The sequence below is a fragment of the Mesoplodon bidens genome, assembly GCF_964165515.1.
Source record: "Mesoplodon bidens genome assembly, chromosome: 17".
NCBI lineage: Eukaryota > Metazoa > Chordata > Mammalia > Artiodactyla > Ziphiidae > Mesoplodon > Mesoplodon bidens.
In genome coordinates, this window is record NC_138174.1 from 633,561 (window position 1) to 652,166 (window position 18,606).

Below are 18,606 nucleotides of genomic sequence, written 5' to 3' on the forward strand. Positions count from 1 at the left end.
ATAAAATAAATGAAAAATATTTAAAACTATCATTAGTTGAGGTAGACTTATTTTTAGTAACTATGTCTTCTACCAGATGGCTGTAATTAGACTAAATTTAAAGATCTAAGGAATGTAAGAATTATCTGGTCCCCTGAAAAGCAGTTATATAAACTATGTTCCACTTCGTACACACTGGTAACAGACCAGAAAATCTGTCATGTTTAATCCATGCAACTTGACAGGATATGACAATTTACCAACTTAACAGTGACATTCAACTGCATGATAAGGACTTGTAGCTCCATGGATCCGTAACTATCATGAGGATAAAGTCTCACTTTGAATAAAATGTAAAGAGGAGAAAATTAAATGGAGTGGATGTTAGGGGAGCTAATTAAGTGCTCAAATGTAAACATGGTTCTCTGGTGAATAAAATGCCATTAAAATTTTTAATTCTCTTAAATTCCTCACTAAATAAGGAATCTAAAAGTATGTTCTCCCATTTCTTCTAATGAAGTTGCTAATCAAGTAAGAAAGTCAGAATGTTTTCATGGTCTCTGAAACATCACACGTTTCAAGTTTGGTTCTGATGTTAATGACACACTTAAAATCCTTAAATCCAACTGGATTATATTATACACCAGCCCACAATTTACTTTGAAAAAGACATAAATACTGAACCACCTGTACATTACTAGACCCTCAACTGTGCTTTCTAATTTAGAACTTCTCATGTACTCTTGGTTCACTAACTTTTTTCATGTATCCATTGTACTAACTTCACAATTAAGCTCTTTTGGTTAAGGGTTATGTCTCGTGCTTCCTTTGCATATCAGAGATGCTCAATAACTACTTTTTGGTAGATAAGAAAAGTGACGAAGTAAACAGCAATTGTGTTAAATGATTTAGATTATCTAACTGGCAATGGCAAAGGAACTGGCATGGGGGAGGGGTGCTTGGTCATGGAAAATGCTTGATCCACATATTAGAGGCTTTAAGATGTCTTATTCCACATACTACATGTACATTCCAAGTACAATCTAGATTTCCTCAGTGGGAGTGCATGTGATGCACACTGGAACGTTACGGTAATGTAATCTTTACAACAATATGTACATTTGACTTTATATAAAGTTTCTAACCTCAGCTTCTGTGGGACAATGTGAAATTAATATATAAAATTTTATTATTTACCTAATTTTCAAACGTTATGACAGTTCAAACTTAATAAGACATATGAAAACATCCCATACTTATTTTTCCCTTAGCTTATTTACTTGATATTGCTGCCCTAACAACCTGGTTATACAAGCAAATCAATATTAAAGATGCTAATATAGGCACTTTCTTAAAAACTTTACATCAACTCTAAAGATATACATTAGCCTAAATATGCAAGACACATCTCATTTACTTGACAAGTCACAGATGTCTCCACACAGTGCAGTTCTGTGCACAATACTGTGGGTTAGGGCAAAATAAGTTAAACATTCAGTAAAAGGAATAAAAATAGCCTCAAAGTTACACAAAAAAATTATCTTAAAATAGAAATAAAATACTCTCAAGAAGTTTATAGACATTACAACTCAGAAACTATCAAAATTCCAAGACAGGGCTTCCCTGGTGGCGCAGTGGTTGAGAGTCCGCCTGCTGATGCAGGGGACACAGGTTCGTGCCCCGGTCCGGGAAGATCCCACATGCCGCAGAGCGGCTGGGCCCGTGAGCCATGGCCGCTGAGCCTGCGCGTCCGGAGCGTGTGCTCCGCAATGGGAGAGGCCACAACGGTGAGAGGCCCACGTACCGCAAAAAAAAAAAAAAAAAAACCAAGATAAAAAAGCCAATTTCAAGGCATGAAATCTGATTTTTAAAAATGCAACAACATAGCTTTATTACACCATGTGAAGACTCAACAAGTTTCAGGTCATTTACCAAAACCTGTTTACAGGTTTCTTTTTGTTATATCTATTAAAACATAATACATCTTTTAGCCTAAGAATAAACAAAATAAAAATGTTCTTCCTAGGCATGTATTTTTAATATACTGGTATTTTTTTCTCATTAAATAAATATAAGAAATTTCACCACTTACAAACGCTGGTTGCAAATTTTTGTTTGTTACTGATATGTAGATACCACAAATAGCATGTACAGTTCCCTGAAAAATGACAAGTGACAGAAGGCTTTGCTTAAAATCCCTACCTCCCATGTTTATTGCTCCACGGGGACCCATATCACCCATTCTCATTTCCTGTTCTCTCTGTAAGTAAACATAGTTGTCACAGTCAACCTATCGATCTTAGGACTTTACATTTCCCATCTAAAATCAAAAAGAAAAGAATAAATTGCAACATCATGTTCCATTAAAATTTTTTTTTAATTTCCAACATCATTTACTTAATAAGAACACTGAAAAGAAACTTCAGTCTCCCAGGCTTAATTAATATACTGCAAGTGCTTAGAGCATCCAATTTATATTGCTATATTATCAGTGAGTCATACAAAAAACCTACTACAGGATATTTTTAATGTTATTCTTCCAAGAGATCATACACACATGCCTAGATTCTAAGAGAAGAAAAATCTAACAATAATAACCACCAGGACCAACTATTTTTCCCTCCCAGGTCTCTAAAGTCTTAAAACAGAAATGACCGTTACCACTTTCGTATTCAAATGTATTCAAACACACAACACAAGCAGCTGTGGGGTACTAAACCAAAAATAAGGTTATAGACAATTTTCATTTTTGAAATATTATAATTCACCTTTGCATTTTTATTCAAGTACTCAAGCATTATTTCACCCAGGACCTACAGATATACCATGAAAGCCTCCACTACACACAAGCAATTATTGAAAGATCAACATAATATTGCTTCCTTTATGAACAAGAATTTTTCTTGGAAACGAAAATAAAAGTGTTATTACAGTTGGAAAGTTCTGAAACAAAATGCTCTTGAGGTTACCTGTGACATAAAAAGCCATACAAATGTACAAAACGTTTTAAGTTTCAGTATAGAAACTACTTCCTAAAAACCCATTTACCAACAATAGTTATATAGAATTAAATTCAATGAAATCTCTAGGTGAAATTACCCAACATACCATAATTGAAATTTACATTACTATTTAATGATCTTGTGCAATACCAGACAAGTGTGTTAAATGTAGCAATCATAAAAAACATTGAGGCAAAAGTAGCAATGTCTAAATCTAAAGAAAGCATCATTTTTCTACTTTTAAAAGCAGTCTTATTAGTAAAATGCGTTGGTTTTAAAATACTAGTGAAAAACACCTATAAAGCTAGAAATAAAGGAAATAAAAGCCTATGATAGATAAATGCCACGAAGCAGCAAATCAACTGCCCATCTAACCTAACAGAGATGCCTCAAAAGTTAACCTTTAATGAAGCTATGAGAAAAAAACCACTCACATAATAGCTTCATGAAGAAACGTTGCTCACTGCCTAGAAAACGTAAATACCAAAGCTTTCCCAAAGCTAACTTTTAACTTTCCAAAAAACAAATTTCTTTCATCATACAACATCTGACTAGTAATAGACACTATTACTGACCAGCAAAAAAGCTATTTTATAAAACTGACTACTGATGAAGTTATATAATTTTGCGATTATAGGGAAAATACTATTCTCTAATCACACTTAGCACTATTATCAGTAAATTAAACCAAGCTGTCATTTCCTCATCAGCAAAGCCTACTGACGAAGTGTGGACTGTCTGGGCATTTCCAAAATCTTCCAGGCACTATTTATGAGATACTCTTTAAGAAGACCTGCTTGCGCTCCAGCACCAGAGAGTAAAATACATGGATTTTATGGCCCCAACAGTTTTGGGGACAAAGGTGTAACATTTTTGACTTGTCTTAACTATGAAAGACTAGAAAGGCAATATCCAATCACTAACAGAGGGTAATTATTAGCCTCACTCTTTGAGACTTCAATTTTCAAATCCCCCTTAAATACCCCAACACCCTAGCTTCCTAGTCATATTTTAAGGTTATTCTTTCTATAAACCTGCTACTACATACTTCTAGTAAAATGCAAGAGGCAGAAGTAATATTTAAGGGTGGTGTTATCAACAGACATTAAGACAGTACTTCTCATTATAACTTGATATACCAAATATCAATAAGGAGAATCACTTGAATAAGTGCATTTTAACTATGTACCCACCCCAATAGCAATACATAAATAAGGCCCTCACCTCTCCTACGAATTCTTCTAATATATTTTAAATGAGAACTGATACATGTGATATTTTTATAATACAAATTTTAATGATGTTTTATTACTTTACCAAAAATTATTGTGCTTTAACAGGCAACAACTTATATGTAAAAATCTCAAAAGACTGCAGTGTAAAATGATAAAAGCTACGATGAACACTCCATTTTAATTAATTCAATAAATCCTCATAGCAACCCTATGAAGGTCGACTGTTATCCTTAGAGATCATAAAACTGAGTCATAGACCTGTTCAATAACTTACTCAGGGTCATACATGTAGCAAGTGGTTGAGCTGACCTACAAACTTCTGCCAAAACAGAGTTCACAGAATTTTCTTCTTCACAGGGCACCTTCATTCTTCAAGAATTCCAAGACTAACAAAAGGCAAGATTTTTAATGTATTCTTACCATGTTTGTAAAGCAATTATACTCCAATAAAGATGTTAAAAAACAAAAACCACCAACCAAAAAAACCCATGTCTACTAGTTAGACACATTTTGCTTCTCTTGTTCAAGTTCATTTCCCAGGAAGCTGAAACCTCTCTCATAATTCACTGCCTTTAAATTGAATAATAAAATGTTAATTTGTATTTTATGGAAAAAAAAAAGAATTCTGCATATGTATTCTTGAAAGCTGGTCAGTGAAATATGCCTAAATTTACCAAAAAAGAAAGTAAACTACAATTGATTCCAAAGCCGCATATCAAAGCAGCATTCCATCAACAAAAAGGTTGTTCTCAAGGTGTGGTTCCTGGAGTGAAGAGAGTCCCCAAGACACATCCAAGACGTGCACAAACTCCAAACTACTTTATTAGAACACAGTTCTAACACTGGTCTAATTGGGCTTTTCACTGAGACACTCGCAGGGATGGTGCAAGAGCAATGATGGGCAAAAATCCTGGTGTTTCAGCACAAACCAAGGCACTGGCATTCAATTGTTACCAGTAACCACTGTACTCTAGACATTACAATACAACTACATTTAAATGATTTCAATTATGGCTGTCCCAGCCAGAGCATCCAGAAATGACTGAAGATTAGATTGTAAGAAAATAAAACAGGACTTCCCTGCTGGCACAGTGGTTAAGAATCCCCCTGCCCATGAGGGGGACACGGGTTCCAGTCCTGGTCCGGGAAGATCCCACATGCAGCGGAACTAAGCCCATGCGCCACAACTACTGAGCCTGCGCTCAAGAGCCCGCGAGCTGCAATTACTGAGTCCACGTGCTGCAACTACTGAAGCCCATGTGCCTAGAGCCCGTGCTCCACAACAAGAGAAGCCACAGCAAATGAGAAGCCCGTGCACTCCAAAGAAGAGTAGCCCCTGCCCGCCACAACTAAAGAAAGCCCGCGTGCAGCAACGAAGACCCAACACAGCCAAAAATAAAATTTTTAAACAACTAAATAAGTAATTTTTTAAAAGAAAAGAAAACAGAAGCCGTATTTCAAAGAGCTGGATTTTATTTTTATTTTTTTTCTTTTTGGCCGAGCCACAGCATGCAGGATCTTAGTTTTCTGACCAGGGATCGAACCCAGGTGCCCCTGCAGTACGAGCGCACGGTCTTAACCACTAGACCACCAGGGAAGTCCTCAAAGAACTGTAGTACAGGTAGTTCATCAGTTTCTAAGACATGGGTCTGAAACAGCTACCAGTTTGGTTCTCGAAAGATCTCTGACTCGTGTTCAGTTACTTCGTCGAGTAGGTCAGGACCCTGTCATGAGACAGGTGGAAGAAATAACCCTATCACAGTATTTTCTCTGGCAGCAAATGAGATGTGGCGATCAGGGGAAAATGAAGCACACCAAATGGGTGAGGTCAGTCAAAAACACGGCACAGACTTTCAGTATTCTGACCAGGTCTCAGAGATGTGGCATATCAGTATGTGAAAAAGGGGTCTCGAATTCATGTGGACGGAAAGGTAGACTATGGTGAGTATATGGATAAAAATAATGTGAGATGACAAGTAACAACAATTACAGATGATAACATTATATTTCCCGAGTGAGCAGACCAAAGAGTTGGACAACTCTTCTTTGGCCATTGTTTGGTACAGTCTCATTTCCAAATCATGATTGTCTTTATAGTTTATAAGGACAAGAATTAAAACACTCTTTTATATTAAAAAAATAATAATTTCAACTATGAATACCTGGATGAAGCAGTAAAAATGATTAATTTTATTAAATCTCTAACTTTAGGTACATGTCTTTTTATTATTCTATACAACAAAACAGATATATACATTAAGCATTTCTGCTGCATTCTGAAATATGGTGGTTATTTAAAAAAATAACCATTCTTATGATTGGGTTGAAAGCTGAATAAGACACATTTTCTTGGAGCAAGATTTTTACTTGAGACAGCATTTGACAGACAAACCAAATAGTGACTTGTGTACCTGGCAGTAATTTCTGATGAGTGGCTGATATTAAGAAATGTGATTTGTTATTAACTTTGTATAACAAAATACATTAACATTTTTATGATTTGTGTAACTCAATTGGTCAATATTTTTCAGCTTGGTACATGACATTACAAACTCATGCATAGGTAAAAGATCCACTCAAAGGTAGACCAATGGATTCTAATGCAAAAGAGTACTTTTAAGAAAATACTGCTTGTCAAGTTTCACTGCAGTATCAAACAATAATATTCACAATTACCTGAAAAGGTTAAAATATATATACCTCTCTCCACTTACTTATCCATGTGAAACCAGATTCTCTTCGTATTTTTTAACCAAAAGAGCATTTTGCAATAGGTGGAATGCAAAAGCAAATATGGGAAGCCAGCCATTTTCTTATAAAGCCAAACACTGAAAAACAGTAAAATACCACTCTTCCCACTACACAAAGTTGAGCATTAAAGAAATTTCAAAAAAAATGTAAAAATAAGGCCACTCTTCCCACTATAACACATTTTCTTTTAAATTTCTCTTTTAATTTCTTACATGGTAAACATTGATATAACCTAAACATAAAGCTCTTTGGGGTCTTCAATAATTTTTAATAGCTTTAAAAAAGGATGTGAAACCAAACAGTTTGATAACCACTGTTTTTGAACTCCAGTCAATATTTACTCATGAAAATGTAGTGGCAGAAATTTTGCACTAACGTAAATTAACTAAACCAGTATACCCCAATGTGAAGAACCTGACATTATTTTATGTATAATATTGATTTTTTCCCTTTAATACTTAATACTTAGGATATCAATCTGTGATTTTTGAAGATATTTTAGGGTTTTTTTAGGTAATCTAATTTAAACAAATATTGACTCTATGTAATTATCAACTGGAACAACATTCTGCAGTCAATGACAAAATGTGCTCAGCTCACACACTGATCAGTCTAAGCCCTGACAGCCACCATCATTCTTCTTTAATTCATAAAGTCCTCTCTCATGTATGTCTCTAAAGAAACTTCTAAGGATTATCTAAGGATCACAATGTGCCACTTAGGTTCAATGTCTTAATAAAGAAAATGCTAAAAATCCTGATATAAAAATGCTGAAATAAAACTTTTAAATCTAAAAGAAACATAATTCTAGAGAAACGTGTAAGTTCTGGCAAGTAACAATATTCAACCTTTTTCTCATTAAATATTCCTAGAATTTTTCCTAAAAATAAATTACTCTTAGCACTTGGAAATATAGCTTTCCCTTCACTAGAGAAGTTTACATACAAGAATAATAAGACTGTTAGATAGCTAGTCAAACTTTCACTGGAGAAAACAAACAAACTGTCAGCATCTGGAAATACGAGGTAACAAACATATTTACAAGTAAAGAATGGAACAGAAATCAATTATGTGAAATATTTTTTAAAAATAGGTATAAAGAAAAATAAAATCACAAAAAAGTAGGCCACTTTGCCAAGAAATTATCCATTCATTTAAAAAGTGTTAAGTTATGGAAAGGTGTGCATCAAGAAAGTAATCTTCTAATAAACTAAAAAGGGAAACAAGAAATGTTCCTATTAATAGAGCTCAAATAATAGCATGCAAACTTTCCAACATAACCAACAGAGAAAGTGTGGAAGACTTAACATTTTTAATTCAAGTAATAAAAAACAACACTTTCCAAGACATTATATCACTCACTGCTATATGGGGGGGGGTATTTTAAGTAACATAAGACAATCTTTAAAATATACAATGTATAGTGGGTTTTTCCCTTCAATCTGCATTCCAAAATATCTGCCCCCATGAGTATTGAGGAAACATTCCTCAGGTTTATGATTGCTTAAGTGAAACTTTACATCCCATTTCATTAGGGAACTGTTAAATAAGACAAAAGAGTTACCACAACACATCTATTAGAGTGTCCAACATCCTAAATGGTGACAACAGGAAATGCTGGTGAGGATGTGAAGCAGCAGGAGTTCTCATACACTGCTGGTGGGAGTGCAGATGGTATATGCCCCCTTTTGGAAGACAATTTAACAGTTTCTTACGAAACTACACATACTCTTAATATGATCCAGCAATCACGCCCCTCGTTATTTACCCAAAGGCACTGAAAACTTATGTCCACACAAAAACCTACACACGGATATTTGTAACAACTTTATTCATAACTGACAACCAAGATGTCCTTCATTTGGTGAATGGATAAACAAACTGTGGTACATCAGATAATGGATTATTCAATGTTAAAAAGAAATGAGCTATCAAGCCATGAAAAAAACTAGAGGAGGGACCTTACTTAAATGCATATTACTAAAAAGCCAATATGAAAAGACTTCATATCGTATGATTCCAACTATACGACTTTCTGAAAAAGGCAAAAATATGGAGACAGGAAAAGAATCAGTGGTTGCCAGGGATTATGGGGAGGGAGGAATAATAGGTGGAGCACAGAGAATTTTTAGGGCAGTGAAACTACTCTGTGTGAGACTGAATGGTGGGTACGTGTCATTTTCCATTTGTCAAAACCCAGAGAACATGCAACACCGAATGTAAACTATGAACTTTTGGTGATGAGGCTACGTCAGACACAAGTGCACCCTGTACGCTGTGGGAAGCTGATGTTGGTGGGAATCTGACGTGAGGGCATCTGTACGTATGTGGGGTGAATGGGGTGCGTCGGAAATGTTCCTTCTGCTCAATTTTGCTGTGAACCTAAAACTACTCTAAAAAATAAAATTTACTTCTTAAAAACTTTAAAAATGTTTCTTTTTGAATAAATTATATCTTAATTTATATCACAAGTTTCAGTCATGAAATAATAAACATTTCTTTCTTGTTAAATATTGAATCAGAAATAGAAGGAACCACAAATACAAGTAGGGGGCTTTATCCTTCGCTTACTGTACTGATTAACCTAAACACATGCGCCTCTTAAACTACATTCACCCAACAGTGTATTTTTGAAGCCTGGTTCAGGTAACTTTGTAAACAGATTGTTCTGAGGTCACTGTCAAATTCAACTGGTCAGCAAAATTAACTGCTACTTTTTAAAACATAAGATGGCTTTCTAATTGAAGATGAATTAAATATAACTACACATAATCTAGCATGCATCAAGAGACAGAAGGGAATAAATATTTTAAACAAATCAATTTTTAAAATGAATTTATATTGAGCTTAGAATTGTATTTCTCATCTATATGCCTGAGGGACATTTTCAAGTTTATCCTTTTCAACTGTCATGGAAAACTCCCTCTGAAAAGCTGCTTTTAAAAACTGAAATTGGGCTTCCCTGGTGGCGCAGTGGTTGAGAGTCCGCCTGCCGATGCAGGGGACGCAGGTTCATGCCCCGGTCCGGGAAGATCCCATATGCCGTGAAGCGGCTGGGCCCGTGAGCCGTGGCCGCTGGGCCTGCGTGTCCGGAGCCTGTGCTCCGCAACGGGAGAGGCCACAACAGTGAGAGGCCCGTGTGCCGCAAAAAAAAAAAAAAAAAAAAAAAAAAAACTGAAATTAATTAGAAATATATATAATTATTCTACAAATTTAGTTATTTTATCCCAAACTCTTAAAGAAATCAATCTGAATACCAACTACAACACAGACATAATACTTTTAATTACATCTTACCAAGGCACATATAATACTGGTTGCATTTCTTTACCTGTAACCTCTTACCCAGTACATTTCCGTATCAAAATCAAAACAACTATCAAAGGGCCTCCCTGGTGGCGCAGTGGTTGAGAGTCCGCCTGCCGATGCAGGGGATACGGGTTCGTGCCCCGGTCTGGGAGGATCCCATATGCCGCGGAGCAGCTGGGCCCGTGAGCCATGGCCGCTGGGCCTGCGCATCCGGAGCCTGTGCTCCGCAACGGGAGAGGCCACAACAGTGAGAGGCCCGCATACCGCAAAAAGAAAAAAAAAAAAAACAACTATCATGACTGGCCAGATCAAGGGATGAAAGATTAAATTAAAGAGCAAATATAAGCTGCACAGGAAGCAATTCCAAATTGGTCCCACCAACAGAAGAAAGCAAACAAAGCATATGTGTTCCAATGTATGAAGAATTAAGTACGTATTTAAAAGAGTATCTTTTTCTATTCATGATACTAGACATAAAACAAGTTATCTTAGCAGTCTACCAGAAGCTTTGAAAGCCTGACAAATTATACAGTTTCTAAGTAGATAACTCAAAGCAACAGATTCAAAATATACTAATATTTAAAATATTTAAATGATAACTAAATACAATTCAAAAAGTTATTTAAAATTTACAATTATAAGATAAACTACTATATAAGCATTTCTAGTGCTTAAAAGCAGGATTTAGAAAAAGCAATAATACGTCAGATTAAGACATTATATATATCATGAGAATCGTGGCAAATTTATAACCAGAAAAGACAGGATTTGAAACGTGGTGCACAGCGTAGTGGAGGATATCATAAGACAGAGGCAAACTCACCCATTTACTTTAAATTACTTGAAATTTCAAACAGAAGTAAATGCATTTCATCGGCAGAGCACGCTTACAAACCCAAGTTTTCTGCTCCCTGCCACTAGCAGTTAGTTAATAATTACACATGGATATCGATATTCACATTTATCTAGTTCGCTTTGGTAGAAAAATTCTGACATTTCAGGTGATACTACAGAGCTTCATGCCCTCAATATGAAGTACAGAAGATATGGGATACTGATTGGCCTAAAAAAAAATTTTTTTTTACATAATCACCGTGTAGGATAACTCCTGTAGGGTGCTCTAAATATTACAACAAGAAATCACAAAGCAGAACTAACAAGTTTTTATGTCTTCCTAGAACCTTCTGTCATTACTTCAAGCTATTTAATAACTGAACAAAATTCCTATTGTTTGCATTGCATGTAGGGGACATTTCGAAAAACATGTTCACTTTAGTTCACTTGTATTAGCCAATCTTGACTCTCCTCTTCTCCAACCCCTCTAAAAAGGTAAATATTACCTAAAAGATCTGACCATTCTGAACCAAGTAAGATTAGAAGAACTTACCATTTCAAATGAAAAGACAGAGGTATACCTACAACACAGTGGAAAAATAAACCAATCACATCAGTTTTTAAAATGCACCCAAAAGAGCCCCAGAAGAGTGCAGAGACTACACACTCACTCACTCTCCAGCATACAATTTTCTCTAAACTCTCAGAACTTTTTTTTTTTTTTTTTTTTTTTTGCGGTACGCGGGCCTCTCACTGTTGTGGCCTCCCCCGTTGCAGAGCACAGGCTCCAGATGAGCAGGCTCAGCGGCCATGGCTCACGGGCCCAGCCGCTCCGCGGCATGTGGGATCTTCCCGGACTGGGACACTAACCCGCGTCCCCTGCATCGGCAGGCGAACGGACTCTCAACCACTGCACCACCACGGAAGCCCTAAACTCTCAGAACTTTTTAGCTGCGTCTCTTAACCTACCACACATAGGTCCCCGGTCCCTAAAACACTCTAAAATCCTCAAAGATGTAGCCCTGGGCTTCCCTGGTGGCGCAGTGATTGAGAGTTTGCCTGCCGATGCAGGGGACACAGGTTCGTGCCCCGGTGTGGGAAGATCCCACATGCCGCGGAGAGGCTGGGCCTGTGAGCCATGGCCGCTGAGCCTGTGTGTCCAGAGCCTGTGCTCCGCAATGGGAGAGGCCACAATGGTGAGAGGCCCGCATACCAGGAAGAAAAAAAAAAAAAAAAGATGTGACCCTGGGCTTGATTCCCCTCTGTATCCTCTATGAAGCTCAGGACTGTTTTGAACACAGGAAAAACAGGGAACAAATTTTTCCTACTAAAGGGAACCTCCAGTCTTTGTTTAAGACTATCTTGAAGGGATAGTCAAGTGGAATCTGCATACTAAAAAGTTACGTGCTGAAAACCAAGGACAAAAAAATGGTTATTTTACTGTTTAAAATTTACTCTTGGGCTTCCCTGGTGGCGCAGTGGTTAAGAATCCGCCTGCCAATGCAGGGGTCCCAGGTTCAAGCCCTGCTTCGGGAAGATCCCACATGCCACGGAGCAACGAATCCCATGCGCCACAACTACTAAGCCTGTGCTCTAGAGCCCATGAGCCACAACTACTGAAGCCCATGTGCCTAGAGCCCGTACTCCGCAACAAGAGAAGCCCACGCACCGCAACAAAGAGTAGCCCCCATTCGCCGCAACTAGAGAAAGACCGCGCGCAGCAACGAAGACCCAATGCAGCCAAAAATAAATAGGTAAATAAATTTAAAATTTACTCTTTACTATGTGACTCCATTATGAACTCTACAAAAATAAATCCAAAGGTGCGTTTCAATGCCACCTATGTTTCAAAACCACTGATGCTGAACATCTGAAATGTTAGTATTAAATAAAAATACTGAGCTTTGGTGGCTCATAAAGAACCCTCAAAACTGTATGATGGGCTTCCCTGGTGGCGCAGTGGTTGAGAGTCCGCCTGCCGATGCAGGGGACACGAGTTCATGCCCCGGTCCGGGAAGATCCCACATGCTGCAGAGCGGCTGGGCCCGTGAGCCATGGCCGCTGAGCCTGTCTGTGCGTCTGGAGCCTGTGCTCCGCAACGGGAGAGGCCACAACAGTGAGAGGCCCGCGTACCGCAAAAAAAAAACAAAACTGTATGATTGAGCTGCACGCTGTCATTTGAAAAAGAAGACATCAAACAACTATTTAACTCTCCCAATTTACATCTCAGTAACTACAATATAACAAATACAAGATTCCTGACCTCAAAAAACTCAAGAGGGCTCAAATACTGGACAACTGTGAGAAAATAATTAGATGGCAATATAAGTACTAAAAAAGAATCATATTAAAAATGATATAGGATCACAGCTGGGGTGAGTAGTCAGGGAAAGTTATGTATGTGCTGAGTATACACACTCCCCAGGAGGGAAAAAGAGATATGGGAATTTTTGTGGAATATGAGCCCCTCTGTAACTCTAATGGGAGGTAAGGGCGAAGAAGACACTAGAGTCATCTAATATGACATAGAAATAATTAAGTCCAACAAAGTGTCCTCTGATGAAGTGGTTAAAGAATATAAAGGACATGGTAACCATTTCAATCTGGATGCATTCAAAAGACTTCTAAACATGAATAATAAAACAGAGGGGGAATACGCTACTTATAATCGTAACATATGATTAGGGTGACCACACACATCCTGGTTTGCCTGAGACAGCTTATTTTATGCCTGCTGTTAAAAAAAAAAAAAAAAAAGTAATTTTGGGGCTTCCCTGGTGGCGCAGTGGTTGAGAGTCCGCCTGCTGATGCAGGGGACACGGGTTCGTGCCTTGGTCCGGGAAGATCCCACATGCCGCGGAGCGGCTGGGCCCGTGAGCTATGGCTGCTGAGCCTGCGCGTCCGGAGCCTGTGCTCCTCAATGGGAGAAGCCACAACAGTGAGAGGTCCGCGTACCGCAAAAAAAAAAAAAAAAAAAAATCCAAAAATGGGCAGAAGACCTAAACAGACATCCCTCCAAAGAAGATACACAGATTGCCAACAAACACATGAAAGGATGCTCAACATCACTAATCATAAGAGAAATGCAAATCAAAACTACAATGAGGTATCACCTCACATGGGTCAGAATGGGCCATCATCAAAAAATCTACAGACGATAAATGCTGGAGAGGGTGTGGAGAAAAGCGAACCCTCTTGCACTGTTGGTGGGAATGTAAATTGATACAACCACTATGGAAAACAGTATGGAGGTTCCTTAAAAAACTAAAAATAGAACTACCATACGACCCAGCCATCCCACTACTGGGCATATACCCTGAGAAAAAACATAATTCAAAAAGAGTCACGTACCACAATGTTCACTGCAGCTCTATTTACAATAGCCAGGACATGGAAGCTACCTAAGTGTCCATCGACAGATGAATGGGTAAAGAAGATGTGGCACATATATACAATGGAATATTACTCAGCCATAAAAAGAAACAAAATTGAGTTATTTGTAGTGAGGTGGATGGACCTAGAGTCTGTCATACAGAGTGAAGTAAGTCAGAAAGAGAAGAATAAATACCATATGCTGACACATATATATGGAATCTAAAAAAGAAAAAAGAAAATGGTTCTGAAGAACCTACAGGCAGGACAGGTATCCAGGCAGGAATAAAGATGCAGACGCACAGAATGGACTTGAGGACACGGGGAGGGGGAAGGGTAAGCCGGGACGAAGTGAGAGAATGGCATGGACATATATGCACTACCAAATGTGAAACAGCTAGTGGGAAACAGCCGCATAGCACAGGGAGATCAGCTCGGTGCTTTGTGACCACCTAGAGGGGTGGGATAGGGAGGGTGGGAGGAAGACACAAGAGGGAGGAGATATGGGGATATATGTATAGCTGATTAATTTTGTCATAAAGCAGAAACTAACACACCACTGCAAAGCAATTATACTCCAATAAAGATGTTAAGAAAGAAAATTTTAAAGTTTTCCTTACAAATAATTAGATATTATTAAAATTATTAAATAATCCTTTTGAGAAGTGATCAAAGATTTCAACAGCTGGTTAAAATTGATATTATATCTTCAACACAAATGCCCCAAATCATCAAAATCCTAAGGATCTCTTCCTAGAGTATATGTTAACCTTACAAATATGTATCTTTGTTTTCATTTGACAATAAAAGTCTAAGTTCCAATTATGTACCATCCTTAAACATTCAGAAAAGTTCTTCGCTCATTGTAGGAAACCAAATTATTTTAGTAAATAAATAAAACATATTAATAACAAAAATTGGGCACAACTAGAGCATTCTATGCAAGGCCACTGCAATATAACTGTTATTATCCATTCTGATTTTTACCATCATGTCCAAACCATCAGAAGCAGGCTGTCATTATACCAGCAATAGGTAATAACCTTCCCACACCTAAATCTGACTCCAAACACTACAGCAAATAATTCTTCAGTTATTTCCATAGGATGATGAAGAGGCTATAAAAACCCCTTGTGAAATACGTCCTTTGTTCAAATGTGTCAGATATTTAGCCTTCCAAAATAACGCCATCTTCTACTTCAATACAACCAAATTACTTGTTAAAGCTAAATAATTTACTGAAAAAGAGAAGTGATGGCCATGTGAAAACCACAAAATGGCAGCTTCTCTCAAAAATTCACAAACTAATTCAGAAAACGTGTTTGTACCTCCTCATTAGTAAGTGACAACTGGGGTCGGTTGGCTCTGCCAGCACCTATTAATGAAAGTTCATTACTGACTAGAGTTTCTGTCCTGAGTTTTGTACAGCGAACATGGGGGGAGGGGTTAGGTTATAAATAAATCAAGGAATGATGATAAGAGAAACCAGACTCACTCAAGAAGCAGGAAGGGACTGGCATAAAATTAAACAACAGGCCAAATGTGGCAGCTCTTCCCATAACTTCTGCTCTGATTTATAACCATGACTACTAATGAACCTTCTGAATACTAATTTGGATTCTTCAGAACCAAGAACCAAGGTTCTAGGATATGAGACACTCTGCTCAATAAACCTTCTAAAAACACTGGAAAAGAACATGTAAGTTAATATAATTACATTTTAAGTCACAAACTCTTTATGAGTTTGGTTAACATGAGCCACTTTTTATAGATTCCCCCCCAACTCTCAGACTGGCCTGAGATCAGAGGTTGGCAAACTTTTTGGGGAAAGGGCCAGATAGTATTCCAGGCTCTGCTGGCCATACAGTCTTGACACAGCCTTAGAGTTAAGTCACCACTAGTCAACGCTGCCATTTTGGGGCAAAGCAGCCATAAACAAAACATAAATACAGCTGTGTTCCAATAAAGCTGTTCAGAAAAAAATAGGCAGTGTTCAGATTTGGCCTGGCTTACCCTAGTCTGTAGACCTCCAGTCCAGATGAAATATTTTAAAAACTAAAAATTAATGTATCATTTGAGATAATACTCCCTTCCATATATAGGATGAAAGCCCAACTAAAAGTTGCCACACGAAAATCCCACAGAGCACAATTCACAGACAATACTGTGCCATTTATACTGTTAACTGTGTGAATTCTGTCTGCCATGTCCAATGACCCTGAGCTCTCCCTTAAAACTCCCCAGATCCCATAAAATTCAACGGCTACTACTATTCTCATCTCAACATATGTCTCACTGCAACATATGGCCAGTGGTTTTCGATCTCCGCCAATGAAAATAAGCAAGCTGAAGAGCTTTTTAAAATGCAGATCCCATGGCTCCAACCCAGACCCACTGGAGTAGATCTCAGCCATTTTTCTTTCTTTTTTTTTTTGCAGTACGTGGGCCTCTCACTGCTGTGGCCTCTCCCGCTGCGGAGCACAGGCTCCGGACGCGCAGGCTCAGCGGCCATGGCTCACGGGCCCAGCCGCTCTGCGGCATGTGGGATCTTCCCAGACCGGGGCACGAACCCGTGGTCCCCTGCATTGGCAGGCGGACTCTCAACCACTGCGCCACCATGGAAGCCCCATTTTTCTTTTTTACGTTCCATAGATGTGCTGCAAAGATTGAAAACTACAGTATTTAGTCGAAACTGTCAATGGACAACCCATCAGAATCTACTGGGATCACAAATGAATCAATTAAGTAGGACGGAGACCTGAGAACCCACATTTTTTGAAAGCTCCCTGAGTGCTTATGATGCACAACATGAAACACTACCGTGGAAGAGGTGTTACCCTCTTAGCCAGGCTACATCTGCTGTGGCCTCTCTGCTCAATAATCCCAGGAGCTACAAAGGAATACCTCTAAGGAACATGGGTCAAATTACTGCCTTGGTATATAATACACATTCGGGTCTTTATGCACGTGTTCATTTCTTGAGGGCCAGTCTCACCTACTCAAACAGGAATAAAAGTTATTCCATATCAATTCATGTATATATCTTAAAATAGATATGAAGGGCTATTCTCTTCTTCACTAAAAATCAAACATTAATATTTACCAGGCCAGATAAAGAAACTTCTTAAGTTTTAAAACAAAGTAGCATCCAATCTAAGCACTGCCCCAATTTTCCCAATGAAAGTATTTTTATAACTACATGATACAACTACTAAAGCCAGAATGACATTTAGATATTTTATGACTTACTCATTTTTCCAAGAAAACAAAGTTTACTCCAGGAAACTGCATTTTAAAAATATTCTAATTAAAATCTCCCCTTTACTCCAAACCAAACTGTATCCACAAATAAAGACTAGTACACAGCAGTACTTAAATGTTTAAACTACTGAATCTACAGTAAGTGAAACAACCTAATATTAAAAAGTCACAAAACAATCATAAACAGTCTCACAAATTCTTACTGTAACAGAATAACCTCTGTGATGTGTTCAAAAGCTGTAAAACTGCCATAAGTAGAAAATTTCAACCTAGTAAAATACTATCTAGAAAATGGTTCAAATACACTATGGTAAAGATAAACCTAAATGTAATTAAGGCACAGAATAAAAATATATACATTGTTATGGGAGTCAAAAATGTGTTATGCTGGGCTTCCCTGGTGGCACAGTGGTTGAGAGTCCGCCTGCCGATGCAGGGGACACGGGTTCGTGCCCCGGTCCGCGATGATCCCACATGCCGCGGAGTGGCTGGGCCCGTGAGCCACGGCTGCTGAGCCTGCACGTCCGGAGCCTGTGCTCCACAACAGGAGAGGCCACAACAGTGAGAGGCCCGCGTACCGCAAAAAAAAAAAAAGGTGTTATGCTACAGGAGTGAAAACTAACATGTTTAATCTATAATTACCAGATCTATTACCAAAGAGCATGACTTCTTCTTAGGAGGAATAAGGTATGACATTAAAATGACAGCTTCTAACTGATGAAGAGCTGGTATATCCTTGAAACTCTTAAAAATATATGCACATGGGGCTTCCCTGGTGGCGCAGTGGTTGAGAGTCCGCCTGCCAATGCAGGGGACACGGGTTCGTGCCCCGGTCCGCGATGATCCCACATGCCGCGGAGCGG

General features: G+C 38.2%; 1 protein-coding gene across 12 annotated transcripts in view; it reads right to left on the reverse strand.

The window, feature by feature from the left end:
* PSPC1 (paraspeckle component 1) overlaps positions 1-18,606 on the reverse strand; it is a 113,423-nt gene that overhangs the window by 57,166 nt on the left and 37,651 nt on the right. The window contains exon 7 of one of the 12 annotated variants that reach the window (XM_081214945.1): positions 2,182-2,239. The exons of the other annotated variants lie outside the window; for them this stretch is intronic. Within the exon in view, the coding sequence (XP_081071071.1) occupies positions 2,182-2,239 (58 nt within the window). The remainder of the gene's footprint in view (positions 1-2,181; positions 2,240-18,606) is intronic. 12 annotated transcript variants of the gene reach the window in all.